The sequence below is a fragment of the Melanerpes formicivorus genome, unplaced genomic scaffold, assembly GCF_026170545.1.
Source record: "Melanerpes formicivorus ecotype bairdi unplaced genomic scaffold, bMelFor1.0.p_v2 SCAF_39, whole genome shotgun sequence".
NCBI lineage: Eukaryota > Metazoa > Chordata > Aves > Piciformes > Picidae > Melanerpes > Melanerpes formicivorus.
Genome location: NW_027142391.1, coordinates 349,469 through 365,143, shown reverse-complemented (window position 1 = coordinate 365,143; position 15,675 = coordinate 349,469). Strand labels below are relative to the sequence as shown.

The 15,675-nt window shown below is 55.0% G+C and overlaps 1 protein-coding gene across 8 annotated transcripts in view; it reads left to right on the top strand.

Annotated features, from left to right (window-relative positions):
* Positions 1-15,675, top strand: part of CAMTA1 (calmodulin binding transcription activator 1) — a 218,159-nt gene that overhangs the window by 103,741 nt on the left and 98,743 nt on the right. For all 8 annotated transcript variants that reach the window (XM_068158100.1, XM_068158102.1, XM_068158096.1 and 5 more), the window contains one exon: positions 5,657-5,728. In XM_068158100.1, coding sequence (XP_068014201.1) covers positions 5,657-5,728 — 72 coding nt within the window. The remainder of the gene's footprint in view (positions 1-5,656; positions 5,729-15,675) is intronic.

Below are 15,675 nucleotides of genomic sequence, written 5' to 3'. Positions count from 1 at the left end.
GCTTACAGCTCCCCCTGCTGAGAAGCCGAACCCGGGCTGATCGGTACAGAGAAATGCTGAGGTTGGCTCTTGTGTCCCTGTCAGCCTGGTGTCACCTTGTGTCACTCTGCCCTGGCAGAGGAGTCACAAACCTGCCTCTCCACCCGCCTGACCATGCCCCCAGCCTTGCTCCCCATCTCCAGCCCTTCTCACTGCCAGGGGAGGGAAAGCAAGATTGTTGGCGCTGGGTTTGCCGTGCGTGGTGCTGGCATGGAGTCAGGGGGGTTGTAGCAGCGCTCTGGCTCCTCCAGCTGAATGTTGATTAATTGAGCAGGCAGGAGCCGCTGCTGCCTCCCAGCTCCCGCGGCTGACAAGGGTGAGCCTAATCTGATGTTTAAACGGATTTGGAACGTGGCCGTGGCTTTAGCGCCCCTGTCCTGAAGGAAGGACCATGTGCTGCCAGATAACCCAATCGCAGAGGGCACTTCCTTCAGGTCTGAGGAGAGAGGTGACACACGGAACGTGAGGATATCCCCCGGGGCTTGCTGCTTTGGTGGCCCAGAGGCCGAGCCTAGAGGTTTGCAGCTGCTTTCCCGGCCATGCTCTGCCCCACCAGAGTGCCACAGAATTTGGTGGGTACTTGGTACAGACAGATGGGAATTGGCTCCTACCTGTGAGGCTAAGGTATCACTACAAAGAGCTAACAAACTTCTCTGATCAGGAGCTGTCTGAAGTGCAGAGAAATCAATTTCAAGAAGATTGGATCATATCTTCTGGGATAAGAGAAAGTTGGTGGAAGGAGGGGAGGGGATGGGATGCTATCTGTACATCAGATAATGGCAGTGCCTGTGAGAGGGCTGGAGGATGCAGTCAGCAGCCTGTTCTTTCGCTGGTGCATTTGCTTGATTCAAGAGCTGCTCATGAGAGTTTCACATCCCCTGTTCTGAGCATTTCATGTTCTTCTATTTTTTCCTTTTTCTCTTTGTAAACCACGTTGTGGGCTCACTTGCCTGTCAGTTTCCATTATTTGGGGCATTTTTTCTTGCTGTTGCCATGAGTGTGCTCAGTTGAAAGGCTTTCATTTAGGGTTCTCAGTGCAGAGCTGTTTGGGTTGGCACAGGGAGCACCTGCCCTTCCCAGCAGGATTATTCCTCTCCGCTGAAGAAACAAGGAGGATCTGACAGACTGGCTGGCAGGGAGCGAGGGAGGGGAGCCCGGCTGCCCCGTGGGAGGAGGGGATGTCACTGGTGCCCAGCACCCGGGGTTTGTCCTTCAGCAAGGGCACTGCGCGGGAGTGGGCACCCGCGGCACGCAGCGCGGAGCCTGGGCCGTCCCTGCCGCCCGGCAGCTCGGGGCGGGGGCAGCGCCCTCCCGAGGGCGCCCGAGCGTCCTGCCCGGGGCGGCTGCGGGGCTGGAAGCCTCGCACCGTGGAGCCGCTCCAGTGTGTTTTAATAATTTAGAGCCACAGGTCTTGCGTGGCTTGTTCTCTAAAGATTGATTTAGCTTCTTATTAAGGGAATTGGGGATTCGGTGTGAAAATCTGAACAAAATCTGGGCGGTTTTTCTTTCTTTTATTTTTTTTTAAATATCCACTGGTGTAACTCACTGGGGAGAGGAATTTCAAAGCCTGTCCAACCCTATCTTGAATTTTTGATTCTCTTACTTTCCTGGTTCCATTCCCAAGGTGTTCCTATTAAGGAAGCACACCTCAGCATTATTGTATTATTTTTAAATAAGCCACAATCACTTTAAGGAGCTCAGGATAAAAAAAATCCACTAATACTTTGATTTTTTTTTTTTTTTTTTCTCCCCCCTCTGGTTTTCTGAAGTTTGATAATGCGAGATGTGGGCTGCATATAAATGTTGGGGTAGGCAGCTGTAATTGCACAGCCCTCCCCGGCTGCCCGGGGAAGGGCTTTTCTCTTTAATTACTCGTCGATTTCAGGAGGTGGGGATGGAGTGGAGCTGGCAGGGTCTGGCTCCGCGGGGGCAGTGTGGGGGCTGCTCGAAGGAGCTGGGAGCCACGGGCTCTGGAGGCAGGTGTGGATTTCATGTCTGGGGGAGCTGCGTGGGGCGCTGCTCCCAGCTGCTGTGTTCCACCACAGCCGGACTTGAGGACCAAGCCTATGCTCCGGGTGCCCGCAGGTGTGACTTGGCAGGAGAAGCACACAGCTCCCCGAAAGGTGAGAGCAACGCTGTGCCACGCTGTGCCGTGGGCATCCCTCTCATACCACCGGGGGGACAGGAGCCATCCCCCAGGCCAGCGTCTGCCCCCCTTAGCCAGTGTTGCTCGGGGCTTCACCAGGCACAGGCTGCTGTCCACTCCAGGGTCCTGCTGGAGCTGCCGGGTGGTCACAGCCCGGCCTCTGCCCTCAGGCGGAGCTCAGAACGGTGCCAAAGCGCCGCTTTCTCCTGGGGTGGTCCAGAAATGTCACTCCTCTTCTGGAGATTTTGTAAACTTGAGAGAGACTCAGGGGGAAAACGTTCTCCCCTGTCCAGGCCATTAATTCAGCCTGCTCAGGACAGAATTAACCTTGGCAAGCCTGCTAGAGGAGAGAGTCATTCTAACCTTAAAAATCTGCTGATTAAAGCTGGTTTCAGGAATTCGATTTCACTTAATGCGCTGGCTGGGCGCCCAGCCTGGCATTAGCGCAGCCACAGACGCACAGGGCCGCGCTTTTGCCTCCCCAGTGGAGAAATAAAAGAGGCAAAGCCATCCTCTGAACCTCTTTTGCCTGCTTTGGGCACGTCTTCGTGTGAGGCGCCTCCAGCCACAGGTGCCAGCTGTGCCCTGGGTGCCCATCCCTGGGGAGCTGACCCTGCTCACCTCAGCAGCGGCAGTGCTGGGTGCCAAGCTGTTGGCCACTGGCCAGGGGCATCCTGCTGTGGGGCAGGGGGATTCACCTCTGCCCTGGGCCAGCTGCCTCTCTGTACTGTCTCCCTGCAGCCCCCCCCCACTGTGCCATCACCCCTCGCGGGCTGGGTCATCCAGCAGAGCTTAGCTCATTAACTTTGAAAGTCCTCCAAAGCATGAAGCTCAGATTTCTAAGGTTTCTATTTATACCATAAACATTGTTTTAATGCCTTTTTATCCCCAAATTAATGTTGTTTTTATTGCTGCCATCACTCATTTTGACTTTCCTCCAGAAGCTGGGTTTCCAAGGCCTGTTGCTTCACCACAGTGCCTCTCTCCACAGCCTCCTCCCTCAGTGCCAGCACATAGTCCCTGATGTCCCTCTGAGGCCGGGGGGCTTGCTGACACGTGGGTCTCCTTCATCCAGCTGCCCAAGTTAGACCATCCAGCCCCAAACATCAATCCAGGTCGAACTTCCCAAGTTGTGCCACATGGGGACAGGAAAAGAAAAGAGAAACAAAAGCCCTCTCCGCCCCCAACCCCCCCCCCCCCAAACCCCCCCCCCCCCCCCCCCGTGTTCTGATGCTTTGCAGATTCTCCAAACCCTTAGGATTTCCAAACCATTTGCTGCGATGCTGAGAGAGGTTCCACAGGGGTGGGAGGGGTTCCTGTAATTCATTGTTGACACCTCTGGAGCTGTAATGGAGCTCTGCAGGCAGAGAGCATTCCTCCTGCCTGCCCACTGCAGCGAGGGCTCAGCACTGCTGCCTGTCTTCAGGCTTTGGTTTCAGCACCGCAGATTTCAGTCAGCTTCACAGCAAATCAGGGTTGTGGAGGTGTGCTGATATGCATTGATATGCATGGCAGACATTGATGTGCATTGATACACTCTGGTAGGCACTGCCTGAGGCGCTGTGGATGCCCCTCGCTGTTGCGGAGCCTCCTCCAGTGGTGTGTTCCTGGCCCCAGTGGGAAGCTGGTCAGAGGGAGATGCTGCTCCTGCCAAGCTGCTTTCTGAAGCAGAGGGACCTGCTCTGAGTCAGCAGAACCTAGCGTTAAGGAGGCTGTGCTGCAGCCCCCGGCGCCGTGCAGGCAGGGCTCCCTGTTGGGGATTGCTAAACTCCGGCGCCTGCCCCCCCGGGCCTGGCCGGGCTTCAACCTGAGGCTTTTCTGTGGGTTCTTTTCTGCAGGTTTCCCCTCTCCGTTTCCCCTCCCCCCTCCTTCTGCCTGTGGAACATACCCTTGATGCTTAGCATTATTCATCCCTGTCATTTGTGTTCCAAAAATAGCTTGGTGGCAGCAGCCAGGAGCCCTTAAACTTTTCTGGTTTCAGGCAGACCTGCCAAACAGGGTGCTGGGGAGGGGACGCCGCCGACAGCTGCCCGGGGGCACCGTGTCTGAGACCACAGCGCTGCCCTTGCCACCTCACAGCCGCACTTGCTGTGTGGGAGTGAGCCAGCATGCTGCTGGCGGGGGGGCTTCCCTGTTTGTGAGCTGTCCCCCAGGCAGGAAGGTGGTAAATGAACATTATCCTGTGCAGGGGGTGGTACGGTCAGAGCTGTGTCCTGGCGTGGGCTGGTGCCATAATGGCATCAGCAGGACACCAAGCACAGGACACCTTCACTAGCGCCAGGAAAGCCTTGATGCCATGTATCAACCTTCACATCACCACTGATGGTGTGGCATCCAGAGCTGCAGAAACTGGTGCTAGTGGCAGCTGGGATGATGGTTTAGCAATGGGGTTTTCCAATACCTGTCCACCTAGGTCCCACTCAGGTGGTTCAAAGTCCTGCTGAAGCCTGGCTGGAGCCAGGGCCTTCCCATCCTGCTGCCACTGCAGCTGGGACGGTGCTTGGTGCTGACTCACACCCTGAGCCGGCAAGGAGCCCCGGCAGGGTGCAGACAGGGCTGGGAGCCGGGGCGGAGCGGGTTGGTCACAGGAGTCACCATAATCACCAGAGTAAAACAAGTACGGAGATTCCCCTTGGAAATCCGCAGTTGGCTTTGTGTTCCCCACTCTGTGTGCCCACAGCCCACGATCTGCCAAGGGCGATGCCTGGGGAAGGCTGAGAGCAGGCTGCTGAGCTGCTGCAATCTCGCGTTTAAGGCAAACTAATCACCTTTGGTATGGGAGGATGTGGCACTGCACTCAGCCATCCCTGCTGCCTGAGTTGAACACCAGCAGAGGCAGGCAGTGATATTGCTTTTTTAATAATAAACAAATCCTTTGGACAGGATCTTTTACGTTAAACCCAGTTTTGTGCACTGGGTTTGTGCTGGGCTCAGCTCCCAGCTGGCAGCAGTGGTGAAAAGTTTTCACATACTGAAAATCTTCTCTTTCCCCCAGAAAGAAGTCCTTTGCCTTACTGAGTTCAGTTAATCAGAGAGGCAGAGCTCATTTAAAGGGAACAAAAAAGCAGCTGTGTCTTGATCTGACAGCAATGTTTTCATCTTATAAACCTAAGTTTTCAGCCTCCAGCCCCGGTGACAGTCTGTGGGAAAGCAGGAGTCTGTGTTTGCTATGAAAGACAAAGGTGGAAGGGCAGCTGAGCAAAGCCAGCCCTGTGGTGTGTGGGGATGCAGAGCCCCATGGGGAGCCCCCAGCTGCCCCAGCCAAGCTGTGGGTGGCTGCAGTGCCCTGGCTGGGGGGGCTCTTGGAGCAATTCCATAACCTGGGCAATGGTTGAAGGAACAAGTTTGGGGTGGCCCAGCCTGGCGCGGTGTCACCGAGCCTGGAGCGACGTCCCCTGTGCCGCTGGCGAAGCTGCTGGGCGCTGGCTGCTGTCACTAACCCCACTCTGCTTTCTCTTTTTGTGTCCCCAGTGCCTGTACGGCTGCTATGTCCACTCCTCCATCATCCCCACGTTTCACAGAAGGTGCTACTGGCTTCTGCAGGTAGGACAATGAGTTCTTCTCTCTCGGGGTCGTGTTTGCTGCTGGGAGGTCGCCGACCCCATGGGGCAGTGTCTGGGGGCATTTGGGCTTCGGAAGGGGGCAGGGAGTTTCTTAGCTGCCTCTCTCCAGGAGTGTGTCAGATTGTCTCTAGCAGAGAGCTGAATGGTGGGGTTAAGATTTTCAGTTGTGTTTTCCAGTTCTGGAGAGGCAGGCACAGGAGCTCAGGAAGCCAGCTGCTTGGCACTGATGGCATGGGAGAGAAATCAGCCCCGTGGCAGTGTTTGAGTTTGGGCTGGATCCTGTGGGCAGCCTTGTAGTGATCTGCTTTCCTCTGGTACTTTGTTCAGTCTCGAGGGAGTGTTTTGGGGTCACTCAAAGATTTTTTCATCCAGTTATTGTGGCACAGTTAGGCCCCTGGAGGAGTCCAGGGGAGATTTCCTCCTATTTGTGTGAGGTTTGAGTAGTGCCTTGGTACCCCTGGGCCCCTGCTGCCTGACCCTGCCTTTGTGCAGCTCTTGATGTTACTGAATGGCTGCTGCTGCTCACAAAGTGGAAGCCGTTTGCTTTGTTTTGTTTTGTGTTGTTAGCATTTGACACATATTGCAATAATGTTTTTGTTTGAAAGATTAAACCCTGGCAGTCCTGGAAACAAACAGATCTGAGGAACACTTGCTTCAGCAAGCAAATGGAAAGAATGCCTTTTCCCCTGCTTTTGCCCTTGTGCTTCCATGTTGTCCCTGAGAAGGCAGAGGGCACCGAGGTGGGTGCAGCAGCAGGGCGCTTGGTTCCTCTCCTGCCTCCTCAGGACCAGGACCGTGGGCTGGGGCTTGCTGGAAGCACCCAGGAACTCGGGGCAGGGACGGCTCAGCTCCTGAAGTGTTCTCACATAAACTGAAAATGCTAAGGCAGGGCCTGTCCTGAAGAAATCCAGGGCAGACAGCAGTCTTTGCTGTTAGATCCCGAGAGGAGCAGATGATGCCAAATCAAACTGCAGGGCTCCAACCTCAAATTGAGTTGTGACCTTTAGGGAAGCTGCTCCCAAACCACAAATCTTTCCCAGTGCCTTCGAGGGAGGATTTTCTAGCTCTGCCCTTCTGTCTGCCAGGAAGCATCCCAGGATTCCAGTGCTGTTTCCAGGATGAGCAATGCTCATGTGGCTCCCTGGCCATGGGCAGTCCCCAGGCCCTGCTCTGTCATGGGCTGCCCAGCCTGTGCTTGTCCCCCTGAGGTCCTTCCCCTGTGGCTCACCCTTTCTCTTCTCTTGCTGCCTTTCTGTTTATTTTTATCCTGTCTCACCAGAGCTGCTGCAGGGTTTGGCTGTGCTGGCAGCTGGTTTGCATGGAGTGAGTTGTGTTGCAGCACCCTAGGGGCTGTTACTGCACCCTGAGGCCTGGTTCAGAGTGGGCGGTGTTGGTGTTCAGGCATTTTCTGTGCTCTGGGGAGTGCTGTGGATTGAGAAGAGTGGATGGGAGGTGTGCTCCTCACAGGCCTACTTATAAAAGGTGGTGCAGGACACCTCTCTGGGGATGTGGTTTGCTGGTGTTCAGGAACAAGGACACCTTGTGCCTTGGCTGTGGGGGGAAGGGGTTCTGTGATTCATGACAGCATCTCCTAGGCATAAATGGGCATCCTTCAGTCATGTGTTCAAGGTTGTGCAGCCAGAGAGAAAAGAGCTTGCTGAGAGCAGCAGAAGCTTTCCTAACACAATGCCTCTCTTCAGTGCCATGGTGAATTCAGGGGGACTGAGACCAGAAAGTGGGAAGTGGAAACTAGTCAGCTCAGGCTGTCAGTGGGCAAGGTGCAGCTTTCTGAGTCTCTGCCATGAGAGGTGACCCCGCTGTAGCCCTGCCACATGAGCCTGAGGTCTCCTGCTCTCTGTTCTGCAGGGGTTTTACCATTTCCAGACATTTCAAGCTTTCTTGGTAATGGATTTTAAGTGCTGCCTTACCTTTAATGTGTTTGTTGATGCCAAGCAAGCATTGCAATGTCTGCAGGAGATGGCCCAGCCCTGGGACAGCCTCCTGGAGCTGAGTGAAGAGACAGTGAGGTGTCTCATCCCTGCACTGGGTTCTCCTACTTCTCTATCAGTTTGCTGATTCTAGACCTATAGGATCAAGCCCTGAGCGACAGGCAGGGCTGAGGATGCAGTGACCTCTCCAAGGGGTGCTGAGGGGACTCCAGTAGCACTTCTTCAGTACCTATTGGCTTCCTGAAAGCAGCAGTGCCCTCACCATTTGCAGTCAGGCAATGCAGCCCAGCACTGCTGAAGCCTTTGTGGGGGCAGGAGGGGTGGCAGGTCCCTGGTGCCTGCAGCAGCATCAGCGCAGGCACTGCTGTGGCTTTGTTGGCTCAGCTGCCAGCAGGATGCCTGGGAACCCCCTGTGCAGACCTTCCAAGTGGCACCAGGCTCCCTGTCATTGGAGAGAGAAGCAGGACAAAAGCCCTGTTTGTACTCCTAATGAGTGATGCAGGCAGAGTGTGGCTCCTCAGATAGAGGCAGTTTCCCAACACTGGCACAGCTGAGCAGCAGAATGCTGCCTTCCCTTCTGTGGCTTGGTAATTGGCACCCCAGGAGTTCAGAATTCTTCTGGCTGCCAGGCTCCCAAGGCTGGCTGCTGTTTGCAAAGGTTATTGGAGATGAGCTTCTACTTTGCCCATGCACAGCAATGCCTCTCCTGCTCTTCCCCCTTGTGCCCTGCAGCTGGAGGCTCCCAGGACCTGAGGCCTTTGGTGCTGTTTCCTTCCTGCCCCCTTGTCGAGGCTGCCTCTCGGTGCTCGCTGTAGGAAATCCCACAGCACCCTAAGGTGTTGTGAGGGGCTGCTGCTTGTTCTGTGTGGTCAGAGGCTTTGGCTGTCTGAGGGTTAACTTCTGCTGAAAATGCAGAGCCTGTCACAGGTAGATCCCCAGCTGAGAGGGTGTCCGTTGGACAGAGACTCCTGCTTTCCTCAAACGTGGCCACAATCAAGGTTGAAAGACAGATTCCTGCCTTTGCCATGCTCAGAACACCGCAGGGCCTGCTGTGTGCTGGCTGCTGTGGCCTCCTCTGACCCGAGCTCTGGCTTGTCCTTTGGTGGTGGTGTGATGGGAAGGAGCTGACGTGGACCCCTGGTGACTTTTCTCAGGCAGACTCATCCACCTCGGTGCCTCTTCAGCACAGGCATCTCTTTGGAAAGGATTATTCCTGCAGGACCAGACAGGGACCTCCCACCACAGAAGAGACTTTTTAAGCAAGCTTGTGTTAATTGCCTTGGGCTCCTATTTTTAGTGCACAGTGTGCATGTGGAGTGGTGCTGTGAGGAGGCAGCAAGCGTGGTGGGATCACAGGGCACTGCCAGCACAGCAGAGTTTCTTCTGCATCCATTTAGCTCTGGCACGCAACAGAAGTGCTTCCAGTGCCCACTCTGCTCACAGCCATGGGATACAGAGCCAGGCCCCTTGAGACACCTCTGTGCATTTCCTGAGAAGCAAGCAGCAGGGGATGCCCTTTCCAGGCTTCCTGCATATTCTTTTGACATGGTCTGCAGACTGCTTCCTCTCCTTTCGTGCCTCTGCTGCCTTCCCATCCCAGAGCAGCCATGTCCTAAGCCTTCCCATCCCAGAGCTCTGGTAGCAGTGGCCTGAACAGTTCAGCAGGTTAGAAGGAGTCTCTGGCTCTGTACACACAAAAATCAAGTTCCATTTAGCATGAGTGCCCCCAAACTTCATTTTAACTCTCATCAGGGACAGCTTTAGCCACAGCAGTCTGTTGTGCTGTGCTTTAGCAACAGGAGAAAGAAGCCAAAGCCACCATGCTGCAGGCTGTCCTGCTGGAAGACCTCTGTCCCTTGCCTTCAGCATCAGAAACCTGAGAGGAGCTGTTTCTGTCTGAGAGGAGCCAGCTGCTCTTCATCATCTCCCTCCCCATGGCTCCTGCATCTCCCTGGGGCATGCAGGGCCACTGTCACTGCCAGCTCTGGTGATGGGCACTGAGGGTCACACGTGGTGACAGCCACTCGCTGCCTCTGGAAGGTCTCCTCGAGCTCTGGCTCCCTCTGAGCTCTGCTGGCTGGCAGTGAAGCACATGCAGTGCTTGGGCAGCACGGCTGCTCCCTGCTCTGCAGCTCTGCTTGGCCTAGATGCTTGCCTGAAGGTTGGCTTTGCAGCTTCTGGCAGGCACAGCAGCCCCATGGCAGCAAATTTAGGCCTGGGAAAGGATGAGTGCAGCCGTGCTGAGCCCTGCCAGGGCTGCTGAGACTGCCAGGGAGCAGCCCCAGTGGTCTTGCAGTGCTTGGCTGCGAGATCCTGTTCAGTAATGTCCTGGTTCTTGCTCCTCATCCCCTGACTGGCTTCCAGAGCAGCCACATCCTTTGATGTGAGCCAGCCTTGTAGCCTCTTCTGACACAGACTCAGGCCCCACCTAGACAAGCTGCAGGCTGGTTTTGATTGATTTTTGCTCCTTCAAGGTTTTCTTGCTCACTAATGTTAGCATCTCATGGAGTCTTCACCTTCACTAAAATTAAGTTCCATCTGGCACAGCTCCTCACAAGCTGTCTTCCTCCTTGACCACCTCCTTCCCAAGAGTGAAGCCATCCTGTGCTCAGGCTCCAAACTCTCCCTCCTGAGGTTCATGTCCCATTGGCTGGCAGGGAAGGGCCAAATGTTGTAGGGAGCAGAAGCCCCAGGAGCCAGCAACACATCTGGTTCATGACCATCCTTACTCCAGACCTCAGAAGCTGCTTTCCTGAGCAGTGATTTTGGTGCCAAAACTCTGTAGCAGATAAAGTGGAGCTCAGGGCTCAGGCCAGGCTGCAGCTTTCTCAGACTTGGAACAAAGCTATTTGGCATCTGCAGGATGGACAAAGAGGAGCTGCATAGAGAGGCAGCAGCAACCCTCTGCCGATTCTCCTGCCCAGGGGAGGCACAGGGGTTGCAATGGAAGGTTCTAGCAGGGCTGCTTCATCTTCTGGAATGGTTCTGCACATTTTTTATCAACACACTTGCTGCCTTTTCTTGAGGAAGTGGACAGCAAAGCAGGGCACGTGGCTGGCAGCAGGGCACCTGGCTGGCAGGTTGTATCCCAGCAGAGACCCCAGAGGTTACCAGCCCAGCCCCTCGCTGTGCAGCCAGCTTTGCTCCAGGTGGGCTTGTGGCTCTCTGGGCTTTGCTCTCCTCCACTGCACAGAGCCTCAGATCTGCTGCCTGCCTGTGTGAGGAGCCTGGCACTGGCCCCAGCCAGCTCAGAGGCAGGCAGAGTGCTTTAGCTGGTGCCTAAAGAACCTGTGGTCATTTATAGGAGAGACCTTCCCCCAGGGGCTGGGGGACGTGCCTGGTTTGCTAATCCCCAGCCCCTCCCCAGGGGCCATGTGAGAGTACCCACAGCCTGGCGACCCCCCAGCAGTGGAGAGCAGGCCTTGTGGGCAGCATCCCTGTGGCATTGTGGTGGCTGCAGCCTGGCCACGTGCCAGCAGCACAGCTCGGGAGCGGGCAGTGACCGCCCCAGGCAGGCCAGCAGTGGTTTATTGTGCCCAGTCCAGGCACGGGTGTGGCACTGGCCCTGTGTGAGCACCTCCTTGCTGCCCACTCCCAGCAGCTGGCACAGAAGCCACCTGCCCTAAAAATGCTTTTCCCCCATGGCTGTGGGGGGAACTGGCATCAGGGCTGGGGGGCTGGGGACCCTGCCAAGGACCCCACTGTTACTGGGGACAGTGGCACCTGGAAGAGACACAGCCGGACCCTATGCCCACAAGGTCCCCCGGGAAGACCCCAGAAAGCAGGTCTGTGCCTCCTCCCCATTCTGCTCCAGTTTGGACCAGTGATGCCATCACTGAGATGCCCTTGCAGCAGGGATGGCCACGATGTGACAGCACAACTCAGCTGGAAATTAAATCAAACCACAGGCTCCAAGACACTGATTAATATGCTCTGTACAGCGAGGATTAGGCTTTTGGTGACACTTAATTGAATTCTAATGCTATTTTGAAATATATAATGCACAGAATTTACTTCACCTCAGGTGTGAGTTAATGGCTTATTAAATTATGCACCTTGCAGCAGCAAAGCTGTTTGCTGGGGTAGGACACTGAGGCTTGCAGTAGCAATGCAGCAATTGTGCTGATCTCATCCACATCCCCTGTGGCCAGTGATGAGGTCTGCGTGTCTGTGAGTGTGTTACACCCCCGGCTGCAGCCTCCCCGGGGAGGTGTAGCAGGGGCTTGGGTTGGAGATTTTGTCGTGGAGCAAACTGCAATTTGAGTTTGGAGCTCTGGAGCTTGCCTTGGCCTGCGCAGGACTGGCAGCTCTGAGCTGGCTCTGAGTGGCTTTATCAGTTTAGTCTCTGTGAAATGGGATGACCTCTTCCCAGGAAATTAGGTTTCCCAGATTTCCCAATAATGTAACCAGCACAGAACAAGTCTGTTGGGTTGAATAGGTCTTCATACTGTCCTCCCCGTGCAAGCAAATGTTGCAAAGGATTGTAGGTTGTTATTTTCACCAGGGGGTGCTTACGGATGGGGCTGGGTGGCAGGAGGACAGCCCAGGTGACAGAGCCCTGCCTGCACCCAGCACAGGCACTGAGGTATCGCCTGCCCGCGGTCCCGGGGGCCCTGCAGGCAGAACAAGATGTTTGGCTGGCACCAGCAGTGCTGATTTATTAGCGCCGATGGCTGCTGAGCACTGATCCCCGATGGTGCCACCTGTAACAGGAGAGTTACCTGAGCGTGCAGCAGCTGTGGCTTTGCCGGGGAAGGAATCGGGAGATCAGCTCAGCCTGCACGACCTGGGTCTGCGTTTGGGCTTCGGGAGCTGGCTGCTGGTTGCTGGGGAGGACTCTGACCCGGAGCAGGCTGTTGGCGGCGTGGGTCCACTGCCTGCCAGCAGGAGATGTGCAAGAACATTGCACCACGGACTAAGCCTGAGGCATAAATTGCACCAGCTACAAGTGCAAGCAGCTCCCCCCCGCAGCGGGGTGCAGGAGCCGCTCCGTGCAGCTGCAGCGGCCAGAGACAGGAGTCCGCTGTCATTCGGCAGATCCGGGGCACCGTTCCCAGCTTTCCCGCTGCGCGGCCCCGGCTCCCGGTGCTGTCCCGGCTGGATGTCTACACAGCTTGGGCAGCTGTCCTGGGTGCTTTCTGCTGGAGAAGGGAGAGGAGCCTGCGGGATTGTCACTGTTCTCCATCCCTGTTCCCTCTCTGGCATCCAGGGCTCTGTAACCGCAGCCTTTCTTTGCGAGTGCAGAGCCCACATCTAAAAGCCCACACCTGAGCCTCCTTCCGTAGGGAATTTGCTGGGTTTAAGATACAGCTCTAGTGTCTTTGGGGCTTTCAGAAGGCAAGGAGGACCTTCACCAGCCAAGCATCCCCATGTACTCCACCTCCATGGTGAAGTCTGGAGGTGTGGTCTTGGTGGGCATGCGAAAGTTTCTCTGCAGTGTCTGTGTAGATATTTAATGCTTTGGAGAACCACGGTGTTTCTGAAACACATCAGTCAAACTTTGCTCCTTTTAGGCTTTGGCACTGCACCCATCTGTCCTGCTAGGATTTGCTTTAGGTGCACAGTGTGGAACTCGGTAGGAGAAGGAATCCACATGTAGAACAATCCCATCCTCAGCGTGCAGCTGAGAGCATGGAGCCACAGCATTGGCTTTGCTGCAGATGGGTTGAGTGAGGTGCAAAGATCAGTCCTGAACTCCTGCAGTGCTTGGCACTGGCACAAGCAGCTCAAGCCTCAAATGCTGTTGTTCTTTCAGTTTTATTGAACATTAAATCCATCACAAAAAATATGCAGAAAGAAAAATGAATGCAACATCTTTCAAGGTCAGTGGTTTGGGGGAGGGATGTAGCTGCTCAGGGCTTCTGCAGCACAGCAGTGCAGGGAGCCACAGCTCAGGCATCGCCTCCGAACCATGCAGCAGAGTTTCTCTGCTCCAGGAAAAACACAGCAGACATGTCCTGCAACCTGCTGCCTGTAAGCACTCTGACAAACAGCAGTTAGGACAAGCACAGGGCACCATCTCCCCCCTGCCATTTATTGACCTTTTCCTCAGTGGAATTTTCTTTTCAGGAGCCCAGGTGACAATACCCAGGGAGGAGGAGCTGTGTGAGCTGCCAGGACAGCACAGCGGCCCAGGCCCTCTTGGCTCCTGGAAGGGCTCCACCTTACACCCCTTTGGTATTGACATTGTGCTGACAGATCTGGAAAGCTCCGAGAAAAGAAGGATTTTTCTGAGTTCACCTTGTAGTCAGGGAAAGAAGAAATTCCAACTGTCAGCTGCTGGGAGACATTATCTGACGTAGCTTTTCTGTCTGTCATGTCATTGTAGACCCTAGAGTCTTTCCAAGCAGTGAGCCCTAACCCTGCTTGTACAGTGAGGCTGTGGTTCCCCAAGGAGCTCAGGCCTCACCTCAGGTTCTTAAGCAGCAGCCATGGAAGCCACTGCAGGTTCAGCAACTCAGGCGGTTGACGTCGCTTTCGGAGGGGTGCCTGAATTTGGGGAGAGCCACATCACCAGGTCTGGGTTGTGAGAGTGGTTTGCTGATCTCAGGAGTTACTGTCATGAGCTGAGGACATCAGTTGCTTTGCAACATCAGCTTCACAGTCTTGTACAGGAAGCAGAACTGGGCACTGTCTGCAGCCATGGCAAGGGGACCATGATCTGTCCCCTGGCTGTGACCTTCAGGCAGAGCATCACTCTGCCAAGGCTCCCCACTGCCTCTGCTCCTTCAGGGGCTACCAGCTCCTGTTGCTGGGGAAAGGAACGAGGGGCTGTGGAGTGGGCTTGATTAAAAAGTGCTTTTGCTTTTCTCTTGAAGGATATTTGCAGTGAAAACTGCACATGAAATTTATGCTCCTCTCATATGATTCTGACTGGGTTTAGTGCACAGATTCTCAGTAGAAAATGTATTCAATAAAAATTTGATGTGGAACTATAGCTCAGCAGAATCTTTTTTAAGAAATCCAGCTCTGGGATATTTATTTTGTATCCAGTTCCAGTTTTAGTGCCTATTCCTCCTGCAGATGCCCTCGTTAGCCTGCTAACAGTTTATGAAGAGCTTGGCCCCTCTCGGCCCCTCTTGCCTGGGCCCTGCTGCTGCCAGGGCTGCAGTGCCTGCCCGTGAGGCGTTCAGTGAGAGTGCAGCTGCGAGCAGTGCTGCTTCAGCTGGCTTCTCCTGCAAGCAAATCCCTGCTTTTTGTAGTGGGGAGACAAGAGGGCTCAGGGCTCACTTGAGGCAGGAAGGCCAAGCCCCAGGGTGCAGCATTACCAGGCTGGTGGGCAGTGATGGGGCCAACAAGACCCCAGTGCTCCTGAGTCACAGCTACTCTGCTGGGAAAGAGTTTTAGCAGAAGTGCAATAAATGACTTTATGGCTTTGGTGCTGAGCAGGCAAAAGGAGGCTGTGTGGGGGAAGTAGGAAAGGAATCTGGAATGGCCACAAGGAACATTTCTGGGTACACTCTACAGCTGTGACCCCCTGGAGTGTTTGTTGCTGTGGAATTTACATCTTTCAGTGTGGTAATTCCAGTATCTGGGGTGAAGAGCTCCCATGTGCAGGGGAGAAGGGATTTTTTTCAGGCTTTGAAGCAAGCCACAGTGATGAATGAAGTCGTTGCTCACCTCCATGCCTGACTGTTGTGCCAGAAGTGTCTCCTTTGTTTCCCAAAGCTGCAAGGGAGTGTGGCTTCATCAGATGGCTGCTGGTCCAGCTGCCCCCTGCTCTGTGCCAGGAGAGGCATCCCAGGGCAGCGGAGACCAAAGAGACACAAAGTGACTCCAAACAGAAATCCCAAGGCTGAAAGCTCTGCTTAGCATTTCAGGGGCACCACAGGGGTTTCTAGCAGGGGTTTCTGGTCTGGTGTGCTGCAGGAAAGCAGACCCTGAGCAGGGAGACAGCTGCTGGCCCTGGGGATCCCCTCCTCGGTACATTCTAACCAGAACTGCAGGCTCAAGGCTCTGTGAGAGCTTTTGCCTAATG